This window comes from Beta vulgaris, chromosome 4, assembly GCF_026745355.1.
Source record: "Beta vulgaris subsp. vulgaris cultivar EL10 chromosome 4, EL10.2, whole genome shotgun sequence".
NCBI lineage: Eukaryota > Viridiplantae > Streptophyta > Magnoliopsida > Caryophyllales > Amaranthaceae > Beta > Beta vulgaris.
The window spans coordinates 22,801,511-22,827,843 of NC_079205.1; the positions used below are offsets into that span (position 1 = coordinate 22,801,511).

Genomic DNA, 26,333 nt, shown 5'->3' on the forward strand with positions numbered 1-26,333 from the left:
AGAAGGTGAAGAGTCTCGCATCTTCAGGAAAAATTTTGGCATGTCGACTGCTGGGAAGAAGAAAGAGAAAGATGTTGATTATGATCCAAGGTAGATTTCAAGTTCTTAGAGTAGTTTAGATATTTTTTTTTCTATTTTTGAATGTTTTCAGTTTATCAGAGTATTTATTTCATTTTTTAGGGTTTGTTTTCAGTTTTTGTTGTTTTATACACATGTTTTCAGTTGTTGTCGTTTTTCAGTAGATATTTATATTCTTTCAGTTGATTATAGTATTCTTTCAGTTGCTACTTGTATTCTTTTAGCTGATGTTGTTTTCAGTTGATATTTATATTCCTTCAGTTGATTCTTGTATTGTTTCAGTTGATTCTAGTATGTTTTAGTTGCTTCTTATATTCTTTCAGTTGATTTTGTTTAGTTTCATTTAGACATTTCTACCTTTCTTTTGTTGTTTTTTATTTGTTTTTGTTTACTTTTTTTAAAAAAATAAAGATGTAACTGAGAAATGAAGTAGTGTAACTGAAAAATGAAGTAGTGTAACTGAAAAATGAAGTAGTGTAACTGAAACAATGTAAATTTTAACTGAATATTTTTAGTCTAATTGAAAAACAATGAAATAAAGAGTCATTATATTAAATGAAGTAGTAAGAAGACCAACTGAAAAATAAAGAAGTCTAGCTGACAACTAAATAAGACTAACTGAAAACTAAATAAGTCTATCTGAAGCACTATATAGACTAGCTGACAAACGGAGAAGTCTATCTGAAAAACGAACAAGTCTATCTGAAGCACTTTATATACTAGCTGAAAAACGAACAAGTCTATCTGAAGCACTATATTGACTAGCTGAAAAACAAACATGTGTAACTGAAGCACTATATAGACTAGCTGATAAAAGAAACAAGTCTAACTGAAGCAATGTAAATTTTCAATTAAAATTTTAAGTGTAATTGGAATAGAATGAAATGAAAGAATAATTATACTAAATTAAATAATAAGGACTAGCTGATAAACCAACAAGTTTAAGTGAAGCACAATAATGAAGTTACTTTGAATGACTGTAGAGACTAGCTGAGAAACAAACAAGTCTAACTGAAGCACTATATAGACTATCTGAAAAAACAAACAAGTCTAACTGAAGCACTATATAGACTAGCTGAAAAATAAACAAGTCTAACTGAAGCACTATATAGACTATCTGAAAAACAATCAAGTCTAACTGAAGCAGTATGTAGACTAGCTGAAAAATAAACAAGGCTACTTGAAGCACAACAAATACTAGCTGAAAATTAAAGAAGTTACTTTGAAGGACTGTAAAGACTAACTGAAAAATAAACTAGTCTAACTGAAGCACAATCTATATAAGCTGAAATGCAAACAAGTCTAACTGAAGCACTATATAGACTACCTGAAACACAAAGAAGTCTAACTGAAGCACTATATAGACTACCTTAAAAATAATCTAGGTTATTGTTTCAGTTGATGGTGGTCTGCTTTTAGTTGATGTTGGTATTCTTTCAGTTGAACTTTGTATTCTTTCAGTTCATCTTTGTATTTTTTCAGTTGATGCTGTTTTTTTTTTTCAGTTAGTTTTATTGTTTGATCAAACTTTCTTTCTTTCAGATGTGATAAATCCTTGTCTAAGAAGAAAGGCAAATCTGATTTATCACCATCAAGTTTTCATTTTCAAGATCTAATCCCGATCAACAGAAAGACACATTTGATAGATCGTATGTTTTTTTTTCATTATTCTCCTTTTATATTATATGATTGTTGTTTTTTTTTATGTTTTAAAGTTATTTTTGTTCACTTTTGTTAGGAATTTCACTGAGCAAGAAATAAAGTCAATTAGTCTACAAGTATTGTCAGACTATTCCCATTTAAATGAAGTGGTTAGTAATTTGAGTGATGAGCAAAAAAGAGACATTAGGGATATTGGGTTTGGGAGTCTCTTAGATATTAGGATAAAGAAGTTTTGTCCTAATCTGAATTTGGAGGTGTTGTTGAATTACAATGCATCTGGAATGATGTTTTCAACAAAGAATGGTAAACTGATTTTTAATAAGTTTATCATTAGTGATGTTTTGGGGTTACCTGTGTCAGATAGACCAGTAGAGGTTATAGATGATGACGCCTTTAGGAGGAAAGGTAGTCGGATAGAGGCTGGAAGTGCCAGGAAGGATTGGCATAGGTTTCTTGGTATTTCTGATCCCAAGAAGGTATATATTGGTAGAAAAAATTGGGATGATTTGTTTAAGAAATATGAATCCGGGGATGATTTCAAGAAGTTATTTGTTATCTTTTCGTTGTCCAAGCTTCTATGTCCTATAGCTGATTTAGGGCCTGTGCTGAAATGTGCCAAGAGTTTAGAAGATGCATCTGCAATTTCAAGTTATGACTGGTGTGGATATATATTGAGAAGTCTTTGTGCTCTGTTTTGGACTGTCATCAGTCTATTATGATGAAGAAGAATGAGCTTGGACAGAAGAAAGTATCATTCAAGCTTCGGGGATGCGTTAGCGCTTTGACTCTTGCTGTTATTCACAACTTCAAGTGTCGTAATCTGGATTATTCAAATGTCAGTAAGCCATTTATCAGTTATTGGCAGGAAGAGAAGGATTTGAGTGATGTTGTGAAGCAGTTTGAGATCAACATGGATTTTATTCTGCCGGTGAAGCGTGAAAAACAGAAGGTTGAGTTTAAAACTCCCATTGTTAGTGTTGCTAGTAGGAAGTCTGGTTCTCCTATAATTAAGGTGGTTGAGGGTCCATCACCTTCAACTAGGCAGCTTATCATGGATCTTCCTCATAGTTTGATGACTGATGAGGAAATAGATGCTCTTGATGTTCCTGTGAGTTTCATTTATCTTATGTTTTTATTTTTTTTACCTTTGAACTCTAAGTGAAGACTGTTAACCTCTAACTGAAATAATGTCAGTTCTAGCTGAAGAGCAAATAAGTCTAACTGAAAAGTACAGAAGTGTAACTTAGAAATAAAGAAGTCTAACTGAAAGTATGTAACTGAAGAGTAAATAAGTCTAACTGAAAATTATATTAGTCTAACTGAAAACTAAATAAGTCTAACTTAGAAGTAAATAAGTCTAGCTGAAAACTAAATAAGTCTAACTGAAAATTAAAGAAGTCTAACTGAAGAGTACATAAGTCTAACTGAAAACAAAAAGTCTAACTGAAGAGTACATAAGTCTAACTGAAGAGTACATAAGTCTAACTGAAAAGTAAATAAGTCTAACTGAAAACTAAATAAGTCTATCTGGAAACTAAATTAGTGTAACTGAAAACTAAATAAGTTTATTTATATTTCATTTAAGTTTTCATTTGATAGTTTGATTCTTTCAGATGGTCCTTATATTTTTGTTTATGTTGTTTCTGTGTCATCATCATATTGATTTGTTTGTTTATTCTATTTTGCTCTTTTAATTGAAGGAATATGTGAAGAACATGCACAAGTTGAAGAGGAATGCGCTTGCATTCTGTCAAGTGAATTTGGAGATTGCCCAGAATATTCGGGAGGAAGGCGAGAAGCTGTCTCAAGACAGTATTTCTCTGGATGATAGTGAAGTATTTAACCCAGATTTTCTGAGTCAAATTGACGACATATGCAAGCGTCATTTGGAAGCGAAAGACAGTGCAAACAAAGTTGATCCTACAATTTCACTATTGGTGAAGCGGCCTGTTGAATTGGAGTTTGGAAGAATGAAAATGTTCCTGATTTGATTCTGGTGTTCATGGAGTTGATTTGAAAGAAGGAAGTAAGTTCCTTTCATTATATTATTTTCATGTTGTAGTTTTGTAATCTGGTTGGAATAAAAATTTTAGACTCTAACTGAAAGAAATGTTTTTACTGAAGAAGTGAAATAGCTAACTTTGAGACTCTAACTGAAAGAATAAAAAGACCAACTGAAAACTTTGACAGTCTAACTGAAATAATATGAACACCTGCTGAAAATGAGATGAATACTAAATGAATTTTTTCAATTCACTTAAGTTTTCATTTGATTGCTGGATTTTTTCAATTTTTTTTTTTCGTCTGTTGCAAACATTGTTTCAGTTTATGTGTATTTAGTTGTTTTTTTATGTTTTGAATGAAGATGATGAAAAAGAAGGAGAGGAGGATGAGAAGAAGAGGAATGCTGATGATGATCAGCATAAAGAAGATGATGATGATGATGATGATGATGATGATGATGGTGATGATAAGGATCACCAGAATTATAATGAGACAAAGGATGATGATGTTGATGATAATGGTGATCCTGGTCTTCAAGGAGATGAAGACAAAGGAGGAGATAAGGATGCTGGTCTTCATGGAGATGAAGACAAAGGAGGAGATAATGGTGATCCTGGTCTTCAAGGAGATGAAGACAAAGTAGGAGATAAGGATGCTGGTCTTCATGGAGATGGAGAGGAAGGTGGAAGTAAGTTCTTCTTATTGTATTGTTTCAGTTTGCTTAAATGAAAAAGTTAAATAGCTAACTGAAAGAATAAAAAGACCAACTGAAAAGTCTGATATTCTAACTGAAATAATATTAATACTAGCTGAATATCATATAAATACCAAATGAAACTTTTGGTATTTGTTTTTATTTAATCTGGTGGAAAAATAGTTTTAGTTTTCAATGAATTTATTCATTTCTGTTTTGTGTTTTTCAGTTATTGTGTATTTATTTATTTTTTTATTGTTTTTGTTTTTGAATGAAGATAATGAGAAAGAACCAAAGGAAGATGATAATAAGAAGACTGGCAATGTGATGATGATTGTGGTCTTCAAGGAGATAAAGAGGAAGGAGGAAATAAAGAGTTGGATGCTGGGGTTCATGCAGAAGGAGAGAAAGGAGGAAGTAAGTTTCTTTCATTTTATACCTAATTGAAAGAATTCAAAGACCAACTGAAAAATGTGATGCTCTAAAGGAAATAATATCTTATAAATAGCAACTGAAATACTGTTTTAGTTTGTAACAATATGAAAACGAACTGAAAAATAAATAGGAAGTAAGCACTATAAAGACTACCTGAACAATAACTGATGAAGTATTATAAAGTGTAGCTGAAAATGATTGTAATAGTATCAAATAAAAGAATAATTATACTAAATGAAATAAATTAAGGACCAACTGAAAAGAAAATAAGTCTAACTGAAAACTAAATAAGTCTAACTGAAAAGTATATTAACTGAAAACTAAATTAGTCTAACTGAATCAGTCTAACTGAAGAGCAAATAAGTCTAACTGAAGAGAAAATACATCTAACTGAAGAGTTAATAAGTCTAACTGAAAACTAAATAAGTCTAACTGAAAACTAAATTAGTCTAACTGAAGAGTAAATAAGTCTAACTGAAGAGAAAATAAGTCTAACTGAAGTGTAAATAAGTCTAACTGAAGAGTTAATAAGTCTAACTGAAAACTAAATTACTCTAACTGAACACTTAATAAGTCTAACTAAATCAGTGTAACTGAAGAGTAAATAAGTCTAACTGAAGTATTATAAAGACTAGCTGAAAAAATAAACAAGTCTAACTGAAGCACTATAAAGACTACCTGAACAATAAACAAGTCAAACTGAAAGAATATTCAGACCAACTGAAAATTTTGATACTCTAACTGAAATAGTATTAATACCAACTGAATATCATATAAATATCAAATGTAACTTTTTATATTTATTTTTTATTGTTTTTTGTTTTTGAATTAAGATGTTGAGAAAGAACAACCAAAGGAAGATGATACGAAGAGGAGGGAATTGCTGATAAGGATAAGTGTAAAATTTCTACACACGTCCCTACTCGCACCGCTGCTGGTATTGATATTGTTGATCTTCGTACTCCAACTCCTCCCCTCCTCCTCCTGTTGTTGAAGCTGTTGAGAATGTATATAGCAGAAAGTCTTGGAGAGTTGATTCTTCTGCTAAAAGGAAAAACATTGCTGATTTCGATGGCCCTTCATTCCAACTATTAACTCCTAGTCCTGTTGTTGAGGATCTTGCAGACAGTGCAGAGAGTGGTGAGGGTGTTGGAAGTTCAATTCCAATCATCACTCCAGTAAATGTAAAATATCCTCGAGTAAGTATAGTTTTAGTTTCTGTTTTAATTTGTTTATTTTTCTGTTTCAGTTAGTGTATGTTTCTTGTCATTTAGTATATCTTTTATTTCAGTTAGTGTATGTTTGTTGTCAGTTAGTATTAGTTTATGTTTGAGTTAGTGTAAGTTTCATGTCAGTTAGTGTTTGTTTCTTGTCAGTTAGTATTATTTTATGTTTCAGTTAGTGTATCTTTCTTGTCAGTTAGTAATAGTTTATTTTTCATTTGGTTTATGTTTCTTGTCAGTTAGTATCTGTTTCTATTTTCAGTTAGTGTATGTTTATCTTTCAGTTAGTATATCTGTCATTTTTTTTATATTTTAATTGAATGCAGGGTGATGGCTCTTATTCTGATCAATCATCATACAAATCCTACAAACCTCAGAAACAATCAAAGTCAGAAATCCCTTCAACACCTGAATTATTGAAGGGGTGGGACTATGACCCTACTTCAGAGAAAGTTGGGAAAGTTGTGAGAGTTAAGGAACCAGGTGATGATTATGACGATGAAGGTTTGGAGGACCTGATTGATAGGATTGCTGATCATGGAGTTGAATCATCTTCTGACAAGGCTAAAAAAGAAGAGGATGAGAAGGAAGCTGGTGTTGTTTCATCTTCTACCCCTGGATTGCATGCTGTTCCTGTCAACAACCATGGCATAATATTATGTCGAAGTTTGCAGCATTATAATAGATATTTGAGTGATCTGTCTCCTGACCAGAGGTTGCTGGTTGATTATCTATTTTACAATGAGTATGAAGATGTTGCATATATGTCATTGGATACAGATTCTGAGGAAGTGAAGATGAAAAATGACATTATGCAAAGTGAACTAACAAGTGATCTCATTGTGGATTTTGATAATCCTCATAGCAACTATGCGGTTCAGTTGTACAAATTCGACTTAATTAGCATGCCTCGTCAAGGTTGGCTGACAAGTGGAGTTATTGACGGATGCGCCTTCATGTTCAATAGGCAAGAAGAGGAATCACCTTCTGCAACAAGGAGATTCTGGTTTAATATTATGCCTTTTGTAAGTGTTGTTATTGCTTAGTTTTATATGTTTGTTTTCATTTGGTCATATTATTTTGTCAGTTGGTCATCTTTTTTTTCAGTTTGTCATGTTATGTTTTTCAGTTGGTCATATTATGTTTTCAGTCTAATAAAAAGTAAATAAGTGTAACTGACAACTAAATAAGTGTAACTGAAAACTTAATAAGTCTAGCTGAATAATAAATAAGTGTAACTGAAAAATAAAGAAGTCTAACTGAAAACTAAATGAGTCTAACTGAAAAGTAAATTACTCTAACTGAGAAGTAAATAAGTCTAACTGAAAACTAATGAGTCTAACTAAAACTTAATGAGTCTAACTGAAAACTTAATGAGTCTAACTGAAAACTAAATAAGTCTAACTGAAAACTAAATGAGTCTAACTGAAAAGTAAATTGTCTAACTGAGAAGTAAATAAGTCTAACTGAAAACTTAATGAGTCTCACTGAGAACTTAATGAGTCTAACTGAAAACTTAATGAGTCTAACTGAAAACTTAATGAGTCTAACTGAAAACTAAATAAGTCTAACTGAAAAGTAAATAAATCTAACTGACATTTTAAAAAGTCTAACTGAAAACTAAATTTATTTTTTCAGTTGGTTATCTTCTGCGTTTCAGTTTGTCATAATATCTATTTTCTTTTGTTGTAGAACTATATCAATTGGTTGTGTGCTGAGAAGGTAAAAAAGGTTCAGTTTGAGAGTGAGATTGCTGAAAATGAGATTATTTTGAAGAAGCTGGAGGGCACTAGTCAGTATGATCAGAAGTTGAAGGAATGGGAAGAAAACAAGAAAAAGCTTATTACAAAAGATGATGATTTATTCAACAAGAAATGTAAGGAAGCTATTTCTTCATGGGTGAAATCATTTCCAGGAATGATATTCGAGAAGCTGAACTGGTTAGTTGTATTATTGTTAACCATTTTTTTATTTGTTTTGATTTCACTTAGTATTATTTTATGTTTTATTTAGTGTTTGTTTGTTCAGTTAGTGTAATTTTCTCTTTCAGTTAGTGTATGTTACTTGTCAGTTATCCTAGTTTATGTTTTCAGTTAGTGTATGTTTTTAGTTCAGCTAGTGTTTTTAGTATTTCATTTTGTTTTTTGTTCTCTGTCAGGTAGACTTATTGCTTTTGCATCTTATGTTTATCTTCCAGATTTTTGTTCCTGTTCACAAGGATGATCATTATACTGTCTTGGTGCTGAACAAGAAAGCAAAAAGGATTGAAAATATTGACAATCGTACAGACATGAAGGACATTGATAGATATAAGCATGAGAATTTAACGGTCTTACATACTTTGTACGTACCTTTTTATGAGCATTTGTATTTTTTTTTTTTGTTCCATTTTATTACTTGTTTTTTAATTGTTGTTTACTTTTTGATCTTCAAATGCAGTGTCGTGCTTTTGATTCTTTTATGCAAGAGACTATGAGATGTCGTGATTTTGATCGTCTCCACCATTGGCAAACATCAACTCTTTACTTCCCTTGGAGAAGCAAGGACAACAATTTTGATTGTGGTGTCTATGCAATCAAAACCATGGAGCTGTATGACGGTCAAAATACTAACCATGTTGCACTTGTTGACCTGAAAAGGGTATGATTACTTTATTGTTTTTAGGGAGTATTTTGCTTGTTACATTTCTGTTTTTGAAAGTTTTTTAATAGAAAAAGGTATGATAGCAGTTAGTGAAGGACTTGAAAGACTAGCTGAAAAACAAAGATGTCTAACTGAAGCACTATAAAGACTAGCTGAGAAATAATGAAGTCTAACTGAAGCACTGTAAAGACTAGCTTAGAAATAAACAAGTCAACTGAAACACAATAAATACTAGCTGAAAAACAATCAAGTCTAACTGAAACACAATCATTACTAGCTGAAAGCATTATAAGGACTACCTGAAAAACAATGAAGCACTATAAAGACTAGTTGATGTTGTTGTTTATTTTCAGTTAGTTTTATTTTGTAATTGTTACATTTTTGAAACTTTTTTAATAGTTTTGATTTTTTTATTTTTTAGGCAGCCACCAAAAACCTTGAGCGGTGTAGGCTTGCTCTTCGTCTTGTGGACCATCCTTTAAACAAACTGAGAGAGAAAGTGAAGCATGACTGTTATGTTTGGTCTGCAAAGAAACCTGAACTGATGGCAAGACAGAAGATAAGGAAGGATAAAGAGGCTGTTCTAGATAAATTAGCATTTAATCGATCAAAGAAGACGAATAGAAAAGAAGCACACATTTTACGGCGAAGGAGGGATCATGAGGCGAAAGTAGAAGATGTGTTGAATAATAATTTTGGAGACAAAGTGAAAATAGAGCAACTGTTGAAATTTCATTATTCTTAGGTGCCAAACTTTTTTTTATTATTATTATAATGTACAGTAGAAATAGCACACCATTAAATTTTGCAATGTACAGTAGAAATAGCACAGAACTCATTTTACATTTTATATCTGTGTTCTTTAATGAATTGTACATTTACACTTACTTTGAATGGAATACATTTGTGTAAATGAAGTTGTTTGAAAATTAATTGGAAAAATACAAATACCAACTGAAAAATGAAAAATCTAACTCATAATAATAAGTGTATGACATATATTTGTAAATATAAATTTTAAGTCTAACTGAAACACTGTAAATAGTAGCTGAAAAACAAACAAGTCTAACTGAAGAGTTAATAAGTCTAACTGAAAAATAAACAAGTCTAACTGAAGCTCTATAAACACTAGCTGAAAAATAAAGAAGTCTAGCTGAAGCACAATTAATACTAGCTGAAAAATAAATAACTGTGACTGAAGGAAAATTAACACTAGCTGAAATTACACAAGTCTAACTGAAGCGTAATTAATAGAAGCTGAAAATCAAATAAGTCTAACTGAAGCAGAAAAATACACAAGTCTAACTGAAGCACAATTAATACAAGCTGAAAAATAAATAAGTCTAACTGAAGCATAATTAAGACTAGCTGAAAAAACACAAGTCTAACTGAAGCAGTATAAAGATAGCTGAGAAATAAATAAGTCTAACTGAAGCAGAATTAACACTAGCTGAAAAATACACAAGTCTAACTGAAACTCAATTAATATAAGCTGAAAAGTAAACACGTCTAACTGAAGGACAATAAATACTAATATTACTGAATTTCGAGTAGCTTAGAAATAAACAAGTGTAAATTTCAATACAATTACTGATGGAATACAATTGAAAACTAATATTATTTGAACACTATTCAACTTGAGGTACATTTGGGGTTTTTGTTCCATATTCGTTCGGATGCCTTGTCTTCATTTTACGCTTCTCAAAATGTCCTTTTACTCTCTTGTTTCCCTTTGGGGTCTTCCTTTTGTCTTTATCACCTCAGGATTTTCAACTGTTTGTCTTCGTAGTTCTTCATCTTCGATTTCTTGTTGTTTTTGTTGATCAGTCTTGAAAACTTCTTTCACTGATTTGTATAATTCCTTCAACGACTTGTCACATAATGTTCTTGCATCCTCATTTGATTGACATATTGACACTAGGTTGTAGAAATTCTTGGTTATTGCATGTCTCCATGGTGTCCACAAAGTGCATTTTGGCTTTGGTCCTTGTCTGCTTTAATAATGTTTCTTAGTCAATTATTTCATTTGACTAACTAAATTTTTCAGATAGCTTATAAATTCTTTCAGGTGGTGTGTTAATTGTTTCAGTTAGTTAAGTGTTAAACCCCACCCCCCAAAACCCCCCACCACTAATATCCCCCTCCCGCACACAAACAAAACCCCCAATTAATGTTCTGGTAGTAACATTAATGGATCAGTTAGTTATACTAATGTTTCAGCTGGAGCCTTTTTTTTTCAGTTCACTAATTAAATCTTTCAGGTGATCAGTTAATTGTTTCAGTTGGAGTCTTCAGTTTTTCAGTTAGTTGCTTTCATTTGTCAGTTAGTCATATTGGTTTATTTCACTAACCTTGAACATTCTCCCATACTGCTGACTTTGCAAGTCTTGTCCATCTCTTAAGGATATATTGTTGTGGTATTTGAAATATGCTGAACATGTGCATGACCCTTATTATGTGAAAGCAAAGCATCCCCGTCTCTGTGAAGCATTGACATGAGCACACTAATTCTGTTGTAGCCTCATCGTATGCTACTGTATGTGAATTGGTGAAATCTTCTTCTGGTGAGACTTCAAACAACTTCAGCTGTGAGTTTTCTGTTGCAAATGCTCGTAAAAATGATGCCATTGCCCACTCATACTCTGTTTCAAAGTCATTATACAGTGCTAGTGTGTATACATCAGCTGCATGTTTCAGAAGCTTTGATTTGGATTTGACGGCTTTGGGACGTTCAGTTCTGTTCCGGAAGTTGTCACTAGTTTCATTGCTTCTCCATCTTTTCACTGTTTGCTCAAATATATGATAGAATTCAAACAGGTTTGTTGTTGCTTTTGCATTGAATGATATTGCCTTATTTGTGACTTCACTTCTTTGTGATGATAAGATTCCAGCTGAAAACATATCCCTTATTAATGCGGTGCACCACTTGTGTCTCTTTCATATACTTGCTCGAACCATTCCTTTTTCTCGTGTCCATACAATTCCATCATTTTCGCCCACAATTCTTCAAAGCCTGATTCATTTTGACACCCCATCAAACAGTTCTTGAACATGTTCTTGAAGTCTTCATTGGTCTTGAGGGATCCGAAGTGGCTTACAAAGTTCTTCTCTATATGCCAAAGGCAAAGCCTATGTCTTGTATTTGGGAAAACCTTATAAGATAGTACATATTATGCTAGAAATCACTTTCATTTGAATGCTTGTGAATCTAATTGAAAAGGTAAAGAAATAATATGAAGACCAACTGAAAATTAAGAAGTCTAACTGAAAACAGTGTAAATGCTAACGAAAATTTCATTAGACAAAAAGAAGTAATATGAAGCCCAAATGGAAACTAAATGAGTCTAACTGAAAAATAAATCAGTCTAACTGAAAAGTAAATTTGTCTAACTGAAAATTAAATAAGTCTAACTGAAAATTAACTAAGTCTACCTGAATAATCAATAAGTCTAACCGAAAAAGAAAGAAGTCTAACTGAAATAGTGGAAATAAATTAGTCTAACTGAAAACTAATAGTCTAACTGAAACTAAATGAGTCTAACTGACAACTAAATGAGTCTAACTGAAAACTAATAGTCTAACTGACAACTAAATTAGTCTAACTGAAAACTAAATAAGTCTAACTGAAAACTCAAGAGTCTAACTGACAACTAAAGAGTCTAACTGAAAACTAAATAGTCTAACTGAAAACTCAATGAGTCTAACTGAAAAGTAAATTAGTCTAACTGAGAAGTAAATTAGTCTAACTAAAAAGTAAATAAGGCTATCTGAAAAATTAATGAGTCTAAATAAAACAAATAGGTCTAACTGAATTATAAATAAGTCTAACTGAATTATAAATAATTAACTCAAACTGAAGACTAAATAATTCTAACTGAAAACTAAATAATTCTAACTGAAAAATACCTTTTCAATTGCATTGCCCATTGCCTTATCTTGATCAGTGAAAATTGTCTTTGGCTCTTGTTGGCACATTGCTCTCTTGAATGTTTCTAGTAGCCATTCAAAGCTCTCTTCCTTTTCATTAGTTATGAAAGCACATGCAAACATTGTTGTTTTCCAATGGCAATTTATGCCAACAAATGGTGCACATATCAGTCCATATTTGTTTGTCCTATATGTTGTGTCAAATATCATAACATCTCCATATGCTTTGAAGTCCTCCAACATCATTGAATCTCGCCAAAAGTAGCTGACAATGTTGTTATGTTCCCCAAATTTCAGCCTGTAGAAGAATGCAGGATCATCATCCGCTCTTTGCTGAAGTAAGTCCAACACACTCTGCATATCCTTTCCTTCAACCAATCTTGTTCTGTACTGTGTGATATAGTTTAGATGGTCCCTTTTTGTGTGGCCCACTACTTCTTCTGATCCAGCCTCATGACACAAAAAGTTGTATGCATGCATTGGCTTTATGCCAGATTCAACCATTGTTTGTATTAGTTGTCCTTTTTGTTCAGTTATCTTCCTTTCTGATTTCAGATGATGTATTTCTTGTTGTATTACCAACTCATGGTTGTGCTGCAACTCATGAGCTACTACAACAAAGTCTTACCAGGTTTTTCTTGCTTAAATCTGACCATGGCTTTGCATGCTGTTCTTGTTTCATTGACTACTCTTTCCTTTCTTTTTGGTTGGCTGCTCAACATCTGGTATCTGAACAGGTTTTTCTTTTTGTGTGTCTTTTTCTTTTGGTTCTGTTATTTTGTTTGTTGATTTTGAGCCTCCTTCCTTTGAGCAAACCAAGTAGAATTCGTATATTGAATTATCAATTCTCCTCCTCCTTAGAGTTTGTTTCCTAATACTAAATCCTAATGCTCTTGAGTGTGCTTGATACAAGTTGTAACCATCTTTGTGATCTGTAACATGTCTCCCTATTAAACTGCTACTGATATTTTCGTCATTGATGTACTTGAGATATTCATGTTCAGCTGTTGAGTTCATTGTCAAAAAATTAGGACACTAACTTAAAGAACAAAAGCACTAACTGAAAACTAAACAAGTGTAGCTGAGAATGATTGTAATAGTATCAAATGAAAGAATAATTATACTAAATGAAATAAATTAAGGACCAACTGAAAAGAAAATAAGTCTAACTGAAAACTAAATAAGTCTAACTGAAAACTGAGTCTAACTGAAAACTAAATTAGTCTAACTGAATCTGTCTAACTGAAGAGCAAATAAGTCTAACTGAAAACTAAATAAGTCTAACTGAAGAGTTAATAAGTCTAACTGAAAACTAAATAAGTCTAACTGAAAACTAAATTAGTCAACTGAATCAGTCTAACTGAAGAGTAAATAAGTCTAACTGAAGAGAAAATAAGTCTAACTGAAGTGTAAATAAGTCTAACTGAAGAGTAATAAGTCTAACTGAAAACTAAATTACTCTAACTGAACACTAAAAGTCTAACTGAATGTAAATAAGTCTAACTGAAGAGTTAATAAGTCTAACTGAAAACTAAATTACTCTAACTGAACACTTAATAAGTCTAACTGAATCAGTCTAACTGAAGAGTAAATAAGTCTAACTGAAATAAATAAGTCTAACTGAACGTAAATAAGTCTAACTGAAAGTAATAAGTCAACTGAAAACAAATAAGTCTAACTGAAAACTATATTAACTGAAACTAAAGTACTCTAACTGAACACTAATAAGTCTAACTGAAAACTAAATAAGTCTAACTGAAAAAGAAGTTAATGAGGGAAAAATAGACTTTTGTTGCAATGTAAATGGTAATTTTATGCATACTAACTGATACAATCAAAATTGTAACTGAAAATGAGTAAATGCAATTGAAAATTAATTTTAGACATACACCTGTTGCTTTGTCTTGTATTCCAGCTGATTCTTCATGTAATTTCTTTCTTTTTTTTCTGATGTGATATCTGTGTTACGGTTTTCATTGTTTAGTTCAATTTGTAATGTGAGATCTCTGTGAGTATTCTCATTGCTCAGATCAATTTGTAACGAACTTGCGATTTGTGAATTCGAATCTTCGGTTGACATTCTTGTTCAATTTGTAACGAACTAGATTTCAGTAGTGGAACTAGATTTGTAGTGAGAAAGTGGATCTGTTGGATATGTTTTTGTTCTTGAACAATGGCGGATGAAGCGGATGAAGCGGATGAAAGTGTTTTTTTTTTTTTTTTTTATTTTTTCGGTCTTTAATAAGTCGCGCGCGTTGCGTTGCTCGTCCGATGAGAGTGTTGTGTCGGACGAGTCCGACACAATACGTTCTCTCTCTCTCTCTCTCTCTCTCTATCTCTCTCTCTCTCTATATATATATATATATAATATATATATATATATATATATATATATACATTATCGGTGGTACAATAGCTTTGAGTAATAGGCATTGCAATAGTTTGGAGTAGATGTTGCCAATAGACGTTGCAATAGCTTTTTCTAATGGGCGTTGCAATAGCCTAACCGTTGCATAAGTTACATGAAACCAATGACTCACATAGCCGTTGCCTAAAAGATTGGTCTAGAGGGACGGTTCATTAAGCCGTTGCAATAGGTCCCAAAAGTCGTTGCACTAGGCATATTGCAACGCCTCCAAATGCAACGACTCAAACCCATTGCAATAGGTCTACTGCAACGACTTCTGGGCCTATTGAAATGGTTTTCGTGTGTTGCCTTTGCCCTTTGATGTAGTAGTTCTTTTTGTAGAACCCGACTTCAACTTTATTCCCCGATATCGGGATGTATTTTGGGTACATAAATCTAATCTATTTCACGTTTAAATTGCATATTTTTTCAGTTTAAAATATAGAATGCGATGGAGGCAATGCAGAGAACAGTTTTAATATAGTATGTTTCGGTGCTGTCATGCAGGTACAAGTTTAAATATAATTGGAACATTATAATATTATTCAATGTATTTAAATAGAACAATGACGGCTAAACATTAAAACAGCGATGGCTAAACATTAAAACAACGACGAATTTACAGTCATTATACTAGAAAGTGATGCTGCCACGATATATTTAGGCAACGACAGCTTTAACCCATAGCGACGGTTTAAAGCCGAACGAGTGCTTCCAAACGTCGTTGAATTAACGACGGTTGAAAACCTTCATTGCTCTACCGACTGCTTTAAACAACGACGGCTGCAGACGCAATCGGTGATGAGTAAGAAAAACTGTCGTTGATTAGGCACCGACGGCCTGTGGTCGTTGATCCTACATTAGCGACCAAAATTGCGACTGTGCCTTTTTCACCTACGGTTTTGTAGTAGTCAGCGACGGCTTGAAATCGTCGTTGATTGTGTATTTTTTTGTAGTGGAGTTCAATAAACAACAATTTGGCATGAGTTATGCCATACTTCAATTCTTATGTTGGACATATCAATTCTCAAATTTTCCAATATGAGCAAGAATATTTCATGTACGTGCAAAAAATAATAATAACAAAGGTCATGTCTGTTATTTCTTCTCAATAATTACATTGAACAACTCAATGCATTAATAACATAAATTGGTGCACTATATTCAAATGTGATAACTTGTATGACCAAATAAGATTAGCCATTAATATTTTTGGTGGTTTAATATAACAAGAGTAAGTTGTATCTTCAACCATTCCTTTTCAAAAATATATTTTGACAAAGTTTCTCTAATACCATAACCACACGGAAACGAAAACAGTCCCATATCATCAAAATATCCACCATTGCACTCATTAACCATACTTACTTGACCCTGGCCCTTTGTGCAATCCTTTGACCCATCAAAATCTTTATGCATTATCTTTGCGCTACATTATTCTAGATTATCTTATTACATATATACCAAAATCTAATTGAAGGTATATCACATATAAAATCCTATCTCGATAGCCATAGTAAGATCTATGGTTCAATCTACATGAACGACAAAATTTTATCTTCTTTCTCCCTATTGATGAACCTTATTAGCTTATCTATTGAGAGTGTAACCCACATGTGTCCCACATTGGAAGAATTGAAAGTATATGACTAATATATAAGCTAATGGGTTACTCCACCTATCACCATATGGTTTTAGGATGGAACCCCATTGGACTTGTGTGTGGTCATACTCTTCTCTTGTGTGGGCTTGTGCTAAGCCCACCGAGATTTGTCATGGTATCAGAGCGGACGATCCCGGTCTAGGGTATGTGGCCCATTGAATGCAAGATGGAAGGTGATCTGTTTGGAGCATGTTGCCCAACAGAATTGTGTCCCTAGTAGGGGCGCCCTAAGTAGGGGCTTGTTGTTGACCTCATGTTGGAAGCCCAAGTAGGGCCAACGAGGTGTATGTGACCTATCCAATTGCAAGTTTAAAGGTGGCACACATGTGAGGGGGAGTGTTGAGAGTGTAACCCACATGTGTCCCACATTGGAAGAATTGAAAGTATATGACTAATATATAAGCTAATGGGTTACTCCACCTATCACCATATGGTTTTAGGATGGAACCCCATTGGACTTGTGTGTGGTCATACTCTTCTCTTGTGTGGGCTTGTGCTAAGCCCGCCGAGATTTGTCAATATATCTATATTTATTAATAAACATTGATAGATTAGCCTATGTATCATGCATATGTTTGCACTTGCTATTTGGCAAAGCACAAATCGTTCTAAGTATTACCAATGCCACGAGTTAGCCTTTTTTCATGCATTTGCCCACTAGATTTCTATTTAATTGGCCTCCTTCAATCAAACTTCTCTCAGTCGATTACAATCCTTAAAATATAAAAATAAAACATGTGTATGCTTAAATTATGGACAAGTTGATCAACTTATTCTAAATCATACCCAATTTTAAAAATGTGATTTTAGGAAATATGTTACAATTGATTATAACGATTTTCCTAAGGAAAAAATTTGGATTGAATTTTTTTTAGACATTGTTTTAAACCCTAAATCTATCACTATAAATACTCTAATCATATTTTCATTGCATTATTATACCAAACTCCACAATGCTAAAATCCCTGCCCTAAAATTGTTCAGATAAATTACAGCTTTATTGCATAAAAATGTAGAACTTTGCATAACCTATAGGAAACATTGTCAAGAATAAGCCAACGTAAAACCTTGTTTCGAGAGCCCCAATGCAGCAAACAGTTTGAGTATTTTTGTGCCTTTTGTTTCATTAGCCTCTACTATGCAATACTAACAGAGTTTTTTGCCACATTGTTGATGACCTTAGGTGTAAAAGATGTAATCACATCAGGGATGAGATACTCCTGCATTTATTTTGGGATTGCCCAGGAGCACGAAGCCTTTATGCAAGTATAGGTTGACCTGCCATATTTCCATCTTTCTTTAGAGGCAAGTTGCAGACTTGGTTGGTGCACAACCTGAAACCAGAAGACCCAAAATTATCAGATGAATGGATTATTTGTTTTGATCTGACCCTTTGATGGATTTGCGGGTGGAGGAATAGTTTTATGTTTGGGTGAGAAAATGATAAACCTGTTGACACGTGAGCTTTCCTTCACACTCAAATCAGAGCAAATTAGCATGCTCTATTGCCGAAGAATAATGAGCCATCCAAAATGAAAAATGAAGATAAGTTTTATCTGGTGGTTGGCACCAACTTTTCCTTGGATTACTCTGAACACGGATGGTGCCTCGAAGGGTGTGTCTGGGCTGGTAGGAGGTGGTGGTATGATTTAGGATTGTAGAGGTACTTTCATTCGAGGCTTCTCTGCCAACTTTGGTAACTGTTCTACTTACGACACAACAAGAATCCGCCTTTTTAGCGTCTGCATTTAGCGTCCGACGAAACAAGCGGATGGTAAATTTAAAATTAGCGTCCGATTAAAGACATATCCAAATTAGCGTCCGCTTTCTGAGACTTAGCATCCGTTCTTTTATACGGACGCTAATTAGCGTCCGTTTAGTTAAAATACCGTCCGTTGGATGGACGCTAAATAAGAGGTATAAAAAATAAACCCTCTAGTCGACCAAATTATCAACCCTAACCCACGCCTCTCTCTTCCTCACTCTCATCTCACGTTTCTCTCTCTTCCTCACGTTCATCTCACATTTTAGTGCTCTCTCTTTCTTGTAGATATCACAAAATCAGGTATTTCTACTCAGATTTAACTAATAAATTTGTTTTTTTAGTTTTGATTGTTGATTATGTAGTTTATTTTCTCGATTTTCTTTGTTTTTTAATTTCGTTTTGCGTTTTCTTGTTCTTGGTTTTTTGGTTTTTCCTAGATCTGAATTCCCTAAGTTTTTTAATTTTTGTTGTTTTTCGATTTTCTTTTTTTTTTGAGTTTTCGGTTTTATGAGATTTTGATTTTGTGTGTTTATATTTTCGATTTGTTTATTCAATTTTTCAATTTTGCGAATTTGGATTTTTTATTTTATGTATATACTGAAATCAGTTTTTCGTTTTTTTTAACATGTCTTCTGCTTTGATAGATATCACTGCCAGTAGTTTGAGATTAAATTAAATTAGTATAGAAGTATATAAGAGTTACTTCAGTATATACATGAACTTATGAAGCATATAAAATGTGAATGGACTAGACAAAAACAATAAGAAAAGGTAAACAAACCTGATGCAACAACGAGGAGGACTACAAGCATGATTTTCTTGCTCTCCATTTTCTTTCTGAATTTGTTTCACAGTCAAATTCACTTCTCAGTAGAATATATATGTAAAGCAGCTAACAGATATTGATGAATTGGTGGATTTCCCCTGTCTCTTTTGTTGTTTTTATTTATACCAAGTGATTCCGAATTATCAATTAATTTACTAGATCAATTTCTCAACTCTCTATGTTGTTTATCAAACTTTTGCCGGTCCTAATATGTCAAGAATTCTTGCTTGATCCTGTTTGGATAATGCTTCCACAGAAAATACCGATAATTAGTTAGATTCGATCCATGATATTGATCAATTAATATAATAGAGTAGTTAAGTACTATGCTTAGATTTGGCCTTCCAGGGGACCGTGGTTAAAAAAAATGGTGTTTCTAAGGAGAAGGTTAATTGAAAAACGAGCAAGAAATGAGGCCTGCATAGAACTGTAGAAGGGTGTTGTGCATGAAAAGTAGAAGTCTGAGAGCGTCTTTTGTAACTTTTATTCTAAGTGTAGGAGTGCGAGGTTGCTTACTTGCTTTATATATCATATATGCTATAGATAGATAGTCTCTTTAATTTGTGCGATGTACTGATGTTAACTCGGCAAACTCATTCTTGCTTCCTCGTCGATTTGGATGGGTGAGCAGCGCACTAGGTAGGTGGTTGGGTGAGAGTGATGAAGGTGTTTGATGTTTGCAGCAGTGTTTCTACCTATAATACTGTTTTAGGAAGTGATATTCATATGGGAGATTATTGGGTTTATGGAGATGGGCTTGATCGTGGGGTTGATAGCATAATGAGCATATCACACACACAACAAGAATCCGCGCATTTGCTTCACCTAAGTTTTACTGATCATGAACTTAGGAGTTTTTTTGCTGGTTGTGCTACACAGAGATGATTGATTTCACTCTACAGTACAAGGTAACACCCCTACAGTGAGTGGGACAGGTAGCGATTTCACTCTCCATGTGTGTTGTGATAGGGCAGGTAGCTTTTGTGTTTTTGCTATTTGAGAAGGAATCATGGAGATGGAACTAAAGAATGGCCACAACTTTCTTTTACCAGGATAGGATCACAACAGCTATCACAACCAGAAAAAGATGCTGGATGGTAACCATTAAATATTACTCTGTATAAGTCTGTCCACTGCAGTGTTTAGTTCATTGCAGAGCCTAGTAATTGCAGCTAGTTTCCTAGTAGAGTCTATTGCGATGTTGTGCAATACCTAATTGTTTCGTTCCTCATAGATTAAAGGAACAACCACTAATTCTAGTTTCACTTAACTGATTATTGCTCTCTCCTTGTGATAATGCCATCACAACTTATACTAATATTCGTTAAACCTTTGGGGCTGTTGTTAATTTCTTTATTTTCTAATGCAGTATGCAATAGCAATGTTGGGCTTTGGTCCTGAAGATAAAAGTGCTGTTATGGAGTTGACATATTCATGCCATTCTTACTTCTGTTCTGAAGATTCAGGTATTCATGCCATGCACTTAAATAAGTACCAAGTTGTCAGGGTATGCAACATTACTACTCATGAACTTTTCATAGGCTGTTAGCTACAAGACTTTGTGACATCTTTTTCTAGCTGTATATACTGTTGAGAAGGTAAAAAGAAAAGGAGATGAGGTAGTTTAAATCTGAATTTAAATTGAAGTGCTGAACATCTAAAATTTTAATTTAGGCTTGGTTTGGTTGGACGTTTTCCTTTCGTTTGGTTCCTCAGGTTTTTTTTATGATTTGATAATTGATACGACTTGTTATAGTGATAGATTGGGAATATGAAATGGGGTATATGAAGATATGAGATAGTTTTTCAAAAATGAGTTGCTGTGATGATTGCCATATGCTGCTTTTGTTTTAGTTGTGTATAGCCATTTTGTTTAAGCATTATTATTAATATTCACGAATTGGGTCATCAATTTTTATACCACCTCTACCTAGTGGCCAGGTTTACTACTCACGCCATTAAAAAGTAATATGAATGGTAAGGTGAATTTTTAACATAAATCAAAACTATTCTCGGACACCATGTTTTATCTTGTTTTTTGATGCATATATCATAACTGTGAAATGATGTTATTGCGTTAAGATATGATTCAAATGTTTTTTTTTCTTGGGTTGATTGGGGTTTTAATTTAGTGCATTTATTGTTTGGTAAAAAAAAAGGGGGTGGAATCTTTTTTTTTTTAATTTTTGTGTAGAATTGGTTTTTAATTGAACATTAATTTCTTTATTTTTGTTGATTTGCAGTGTTATGAGATTTGCGTTTGAGTTCCAGATTTGAAGTTGGTTTCGATCCAGATACCAGATTTAAAGTCCATTTTGTTTCAAATTTTTGTTGTGGAGTTTAGTGTACATGTAATTATATGAGATATGTATTAGATTTTGTTCTAAGTATACTAGAATTTAGTTCTAGAATTATTTTTTCACTTGTATCTACATTTATTATCAATAATAATTGAATTGATTAATTTGTTTGCCTTAATAAAACAAGTATGGTATTTGCATCATTATGTATCTTATCACATTTAATATCAATTAATTAAAAGAAAAAAAGCTTCCAATTTGTCTCGTAAAAAAAAAGAGTAGCGTTTGTGAAAAGGGTCGCTAATTAGCGACTGCCAAGGACACAGTCGCTGATTAGCGACCGCCAGGGCAGTCGCTAATTAGCGTCTGCGACTGACGGTCGCTAATTAGCGACTGTCCAGACGGTCGCTAATCAGCGACTGTGTCCTTGGCAGTCGCTAATTAGCGACTTTCGAGGAATTGGTCGCTAATTACGAAATATCGGACGCTAAATATTTAGCGTCCGCTTCTCGGACGCTATTTGGAGAATTAGCGACCAAAGGTTTTGCATCAACCGTTTAGCGTCCGTTGGCGGACGCTAATATATTTAGCGTCCGATTCCGTGTTTTTAGCGTCTGATTTTGGCGGACGCAAAAAGCTAACATTCTTGTTGTGCGCGAGGTTGAGATTGCTGCAGCAGCTATTCGTCTGCAAGTGGCTAAGGAATCGGGCATCAACAAGCTAGAACTACAAATGGATAATAAGGCGTGTGTTAAAGTCATCAAAAATGCAAATCATCATGGTGGTAATTGTTCGTTTTCGTCTTCTTAATGTTTTTCAATCGCTCATTAACTCTTCATAGAGTTTCTACTAGTGGTGTCAGAAACAGATCTGATCGCTGGGTCAACCTAATACTGACTTGACTTGAATCTGGTTTGACCGGTGAGGGTCAGTCCTTAGACATGACCAAAAACCTGACCTGAGATTATTCTAACCTGACCATAAAGACCTGCATTTAAACTCAAACCCGACCGTATCTCAAACCAAGTAAATACCCAGTTCAACCAAATTTCTTAATGACTTACCCAAATTTAACTAGAATTCAATTAAACTATAATGTCTAATTTGCTCCAATTTTAATTAATCAACCTACTTGGATAAGCAAACCCAACAAAATTACACAGAATCAATTGTATATAGGCTCGAAAACTATCACTGAATTATATCCATTTGAATGAACTTATAGTGTAACGATATAACTTATACAAACTTGTAATAGCCCTGTTTTTAAGCGCAATTATTTAAACGTTAAATATATTTATTAAGTTAATTATGTTCCGAAAATCTTATTTTTATTGAGTTGTGGAGTATGAATTTTATTTGTCGTTCTTATCTTTGTTATATTAATTTTATGAAGTTGTTATTATATTATTTTATATATCGCGTTTAGTGAGCAACTTATTGATTTGTATTTATCCGATTAGGAAACTAAAGTTGGTCCTCCTTTATATTCCTTTTAATATCTAATTTTGGAAACCCAAATCTCCTGTTTCCTTTTCTAGTCGGTCGGTTAGATAACACCAAGCAAAAACCCAATTTCATTTTCTCTCTCTCCCGTGTCTTCTATTCCCAAAACCCCAAACCCCAATATTTTTCTCTCTCTCTCGTCCTGCTCGAGCTCCACCGACGAACGACCGCCGGACTCGCGCTGCTGCTCGTCGGTGTCTGCCTGGTTTCGCGTCTTCCCTTCGCCGGAGTTTCCTCCTTGTCGGCACCGTTGATGTCTCGTTTTCTCTCTCCTCCTCTGTTTCGTGCTGCTGTTGTTATTCGTGGTGGTTGCTGCGCTACTACCTGGTTGTCGGTGTTGCTATCCGACCCCTCCTTCTCTTTGTTCTGTTTTGTTATTGCTGTTGTTAGTGTGCCGCCGCAAGCTGGCGTCGTCTCGTTGTGCTCGTGGCTGTTTCGTCGGTACAGCCGTGTGATTGGTGTCGGCGCGAGGTGGTGCTACTAGTTGTTGTGTCCAACTATTGCTATTTCAAAGGACCCAATTTTGTGGGAGGTATACTTTTGTCCAATTCATCTTGTTAAATATCAGATTATTAGTTAGTTATTTATTATGATTAGTAGTCAGTTTATTTGGAGTTAGTATGCAACTATGTTTAGGAGTTATAAGTTATATTTCACAAATTCCACTCCTTATGTTATGTGCTTGTGGTGGTCATGTTGTTGAATTATTGTTATTCTGTTATTGTGGTCGTTTGTGAAGTTGTTATTGTGGTTGTGCTGTTGTTTGTTGTTGTGAGTCAAGTCTAGCTAGTGTTGTTAATTATAGTTGAATTGTGTAGTTGAGGTTGATTTATGGAATTAGCTAGTTAGTTAGGATTTATTGGAATGTTTCAATTAGTGAAAGGATTTATATTAGAGAAGATTTAGTCCAATTGGTCTTTTAGTTTGAAAGTTATTTGGATTAGTTCCTTTATCCGAAATATAGTGAGATTGGAAAGTAATTAATTATTGTTATTATACTTTGAGGTTAATGTTGGAGGATTGTTATGGAATTCAAGAGAGTTAATGGAGTTGTGAAGTTCTCAAAGTCTTTATATGTCGGAACTCAAGAATGGATCGCGTATGAGGTAACTTTTATGTTTAATAAAATCATTTACTCATGCCCATGTGTTGTGGATCTCTATTATGTTTTTAATACTTAAGTTCGTACTATGGCCATAGTTATGAATGTGATGTTATGAGTTGATTCTGGAAATGTTATTCGATGAATATGAATACGCAGCTGTTTTGCTGGCTTAGTTTATGAACTGAAAATAGAAAGTGGGCAAGGTATGGGTGGAGGATGGTTACTTTTTGACCTGATACGGTCAGCTACGCTCCATAACGAACCTTGGGGGTAGTATTGCTGGGCTCCATAACGAACCTTGGAGGCAGCGTTTGTCCTTTGTCCAATGCCCGTACTTGCCACTGATTGTTTAAGAGAGTGAGCTATGCCAGCGTTTGTAATGAAATGAAAATGATTTGAGAAAATAAAATGTCTATAACGGGCTGAAGTAAAGGTTACGAGTTTTCCACTCATTTTGGAATTGTGTTTGTTTTGTATTTTCTTCTCTGAATTTGCAGGTTTGGTATCAAGAGCTCCAGAATGGGAGTGAAGCAAGATTATGGTGTCGTCCTAGATTTAGGATTGAGTTTGTATATAGATAGCTGATTTGAAAATAGTTATTTATGTTTCGTTGTATATGATATTTGAGAATATTATTGGAGATATTGGTGTATTTAAGGATATTTTTCCGCTGCGAAGTAATTTATTTGAGAGTTAATTCTTGTTTATGGATCTTAAGTGTGTTTAGTTAGCAGCTCGGAAGAGCGGGCTGTTACAAAACTTCATCGAGTTGATAGTGACTACTTATTATATTGTCATCATAAAGATGATGAACTTAAATGAAGTATTGTTATGTTGAATTAGCTTAACGACTTGTTTCAATTCAATTATTGTAAGTATTCCTGTTGTTATTTGTATTATTATTGTTATCGTTAGCTTGTAATTGATCGTATACTCGTTATTATTATCGTTGGTTATAATATATAATATTAGAACATATGAAGACTCGTTCTACTCCTTTACTCATTATAGTGGTTTTACACAGTTGATTAGTCGAAATAAGAGTTGACTAAGAGAATACACTAAACATCATGGTAAACGATATAGTGTTTTTATTAGTTTTTCGTTATCATCCATATATTTATCGCACATACATGTATATATATGTCGATCTTTATACTTTTAATAATATGATTCGCTTACAAAATTCGTAACAAACTCAAAATGACCAGGCCACGAGTTAACCGAAGTCAGATGTTCAATAGCGAATGGACCCGATGGTTCACAATGATCGAACTAATGTCATTAGTGATTCAACCCGAGTACACTTGACTTTACCCAAGCGTAAATGAAATCGAAATACGACCTATGCAAACCCGGTAAAAAAATGTCATAGGCGATCATACCCGGGAATGGATCGACTTGTAAATGCAACGCTTAGACCTGTTCGGCACCCGACAATCCCATTATTCAAATGTGATCGACCCAGTTGAACAAAACATGACCAATCACAACCTGGGGCACTGATTGTCAGAATAGTCAAGGTCTGACCTGGTAAGCCGTGAGTATAACCAGAACCTGTTTGAAAATCTGTTTTGACACTACTAATTTCTACTAGCTCACTGTTATCGTGAAGGAAATAAGTAGCGGATAGATTAGCTAATTTAGGTGTCCATCAAATTCAACGCTCCTCCATGATTCCACGAAAGCACTGACATCACCGACTAATAAGTAATGCACAAGTAATCCTTCTCTTCAACCTCACTGCACATGTCTTTCTCAATATATAATTTTAAACATCTAATAATAACAATTATACCATCTCTTGAAATAGTTTCAACCCTGAAAACATAGTAAAAGAAAACATAGTAAGACTACCGCAAAAAACAAATCAAGTCAACGCCACAAACAATCATCCGAGCTTGGTGAACATGTCGGACGAGCTGGTGCTGTTGGAGTACTGGGCTAGTCCTTTTGTTGCGAGAGTCAAAGTTGCACTTGAAGAAAAGGGTATCACAAACTATGAATGCCAGCATGAGGACAACGTGCTCAACGCCAAAAGTTCACTTCTTTTGGAAATGAACCCGGCTCAAAAGAAAGTCCCAGTTTTAATACA

At 33.8% G+C, this 26,333-nt stretch overlaps 4 protein-coding genes across 4 annotated transcripts in view; 3 read left to right on the plus strand and 1 right to left on the minus strand.

Annotated features, from left to right (window-relative positions):
• The first annotated feature begins 2,447 nt into the window (after positions 1–2,447).
• Positions 2,448–5,165, plus strand: LOC130590959 (uncharacterized). Its single transcript, XM_057393754.1, has 2 exons — positions 2,448–2,848; positions 3,441–5,165. Exons 1-2 carry the CDS (start codon positions 2,456–2,458, stop codon positions 3,729–3,731), a joined length of 684 nt encoding a protein of 227 aa, XP_057249737.1. The 5' UTR covers positions 2,448–2,455; the 3' UTR covers positions 3,732–5,165.
• A 3,256-nt stretch (positions 5,166–8,421) lies between these two features.
• LOC130591241 (uncharacterized) lies at positions 8,422–9,675 on the plus strand. The gene is made up of 2 exons (XM_057394237.1): positions 8,422–8,736; positions 9,161–9,675. The coding sequence occupies exons 1-2, from the start codon at positions 8,530–8,532 to the stop codon at positions 9,482–9,484; spliced, it is 531 nt and encodes a 176-aa protein (XP_057250220.1). The 5' UTR covers positions 8,422–8,529; the 3' UTR covers positions 9,485–9,675.
• A 695-nt stretch (positions 9,676–10,370) lies between these two features.
• LOC130590960 (protein FAR1-RELATED SEQUENCE 5-like) lies at positions 10,371–11,640 on the minus strand. The gene is made up of 2 exons (XM_057393755.1): positions 11,091–11,640; positions 10,371–10,730 (listed from the first exon to the last, which is right to left on the minus strand). The coding sequence occupies exons 1-2, from the start codon at positions 11,638–11,640 to the stop codon at positions 10,678–10,680; spliced, it is 603 nt and encodes a 200-aa protein (XP_057249738.1). The 3' UTR covers positions 10,371–10,677.
• Positions 11,641–26,025: 14,385 nt separating this feature from the next.
• The window catches only part of LOC104907576 (probable glutathione S-transferase), an 8,456-nt gene continuing 8,148 nt past the window's right edge, over positions 26,026–26,333 (plus strand). The window contains 1 exon segment of the mRNA XM_010696520.3: positions 26,026–26,333. This exon segment is cut by the window's right edge and continues 142 nt beyond it. Coding sequence (XP_010694822.2) covers positions 26,149–26,333 — 185 coding nt within the window. The 5' untranslated portion in view covers positions 26,026–26,148.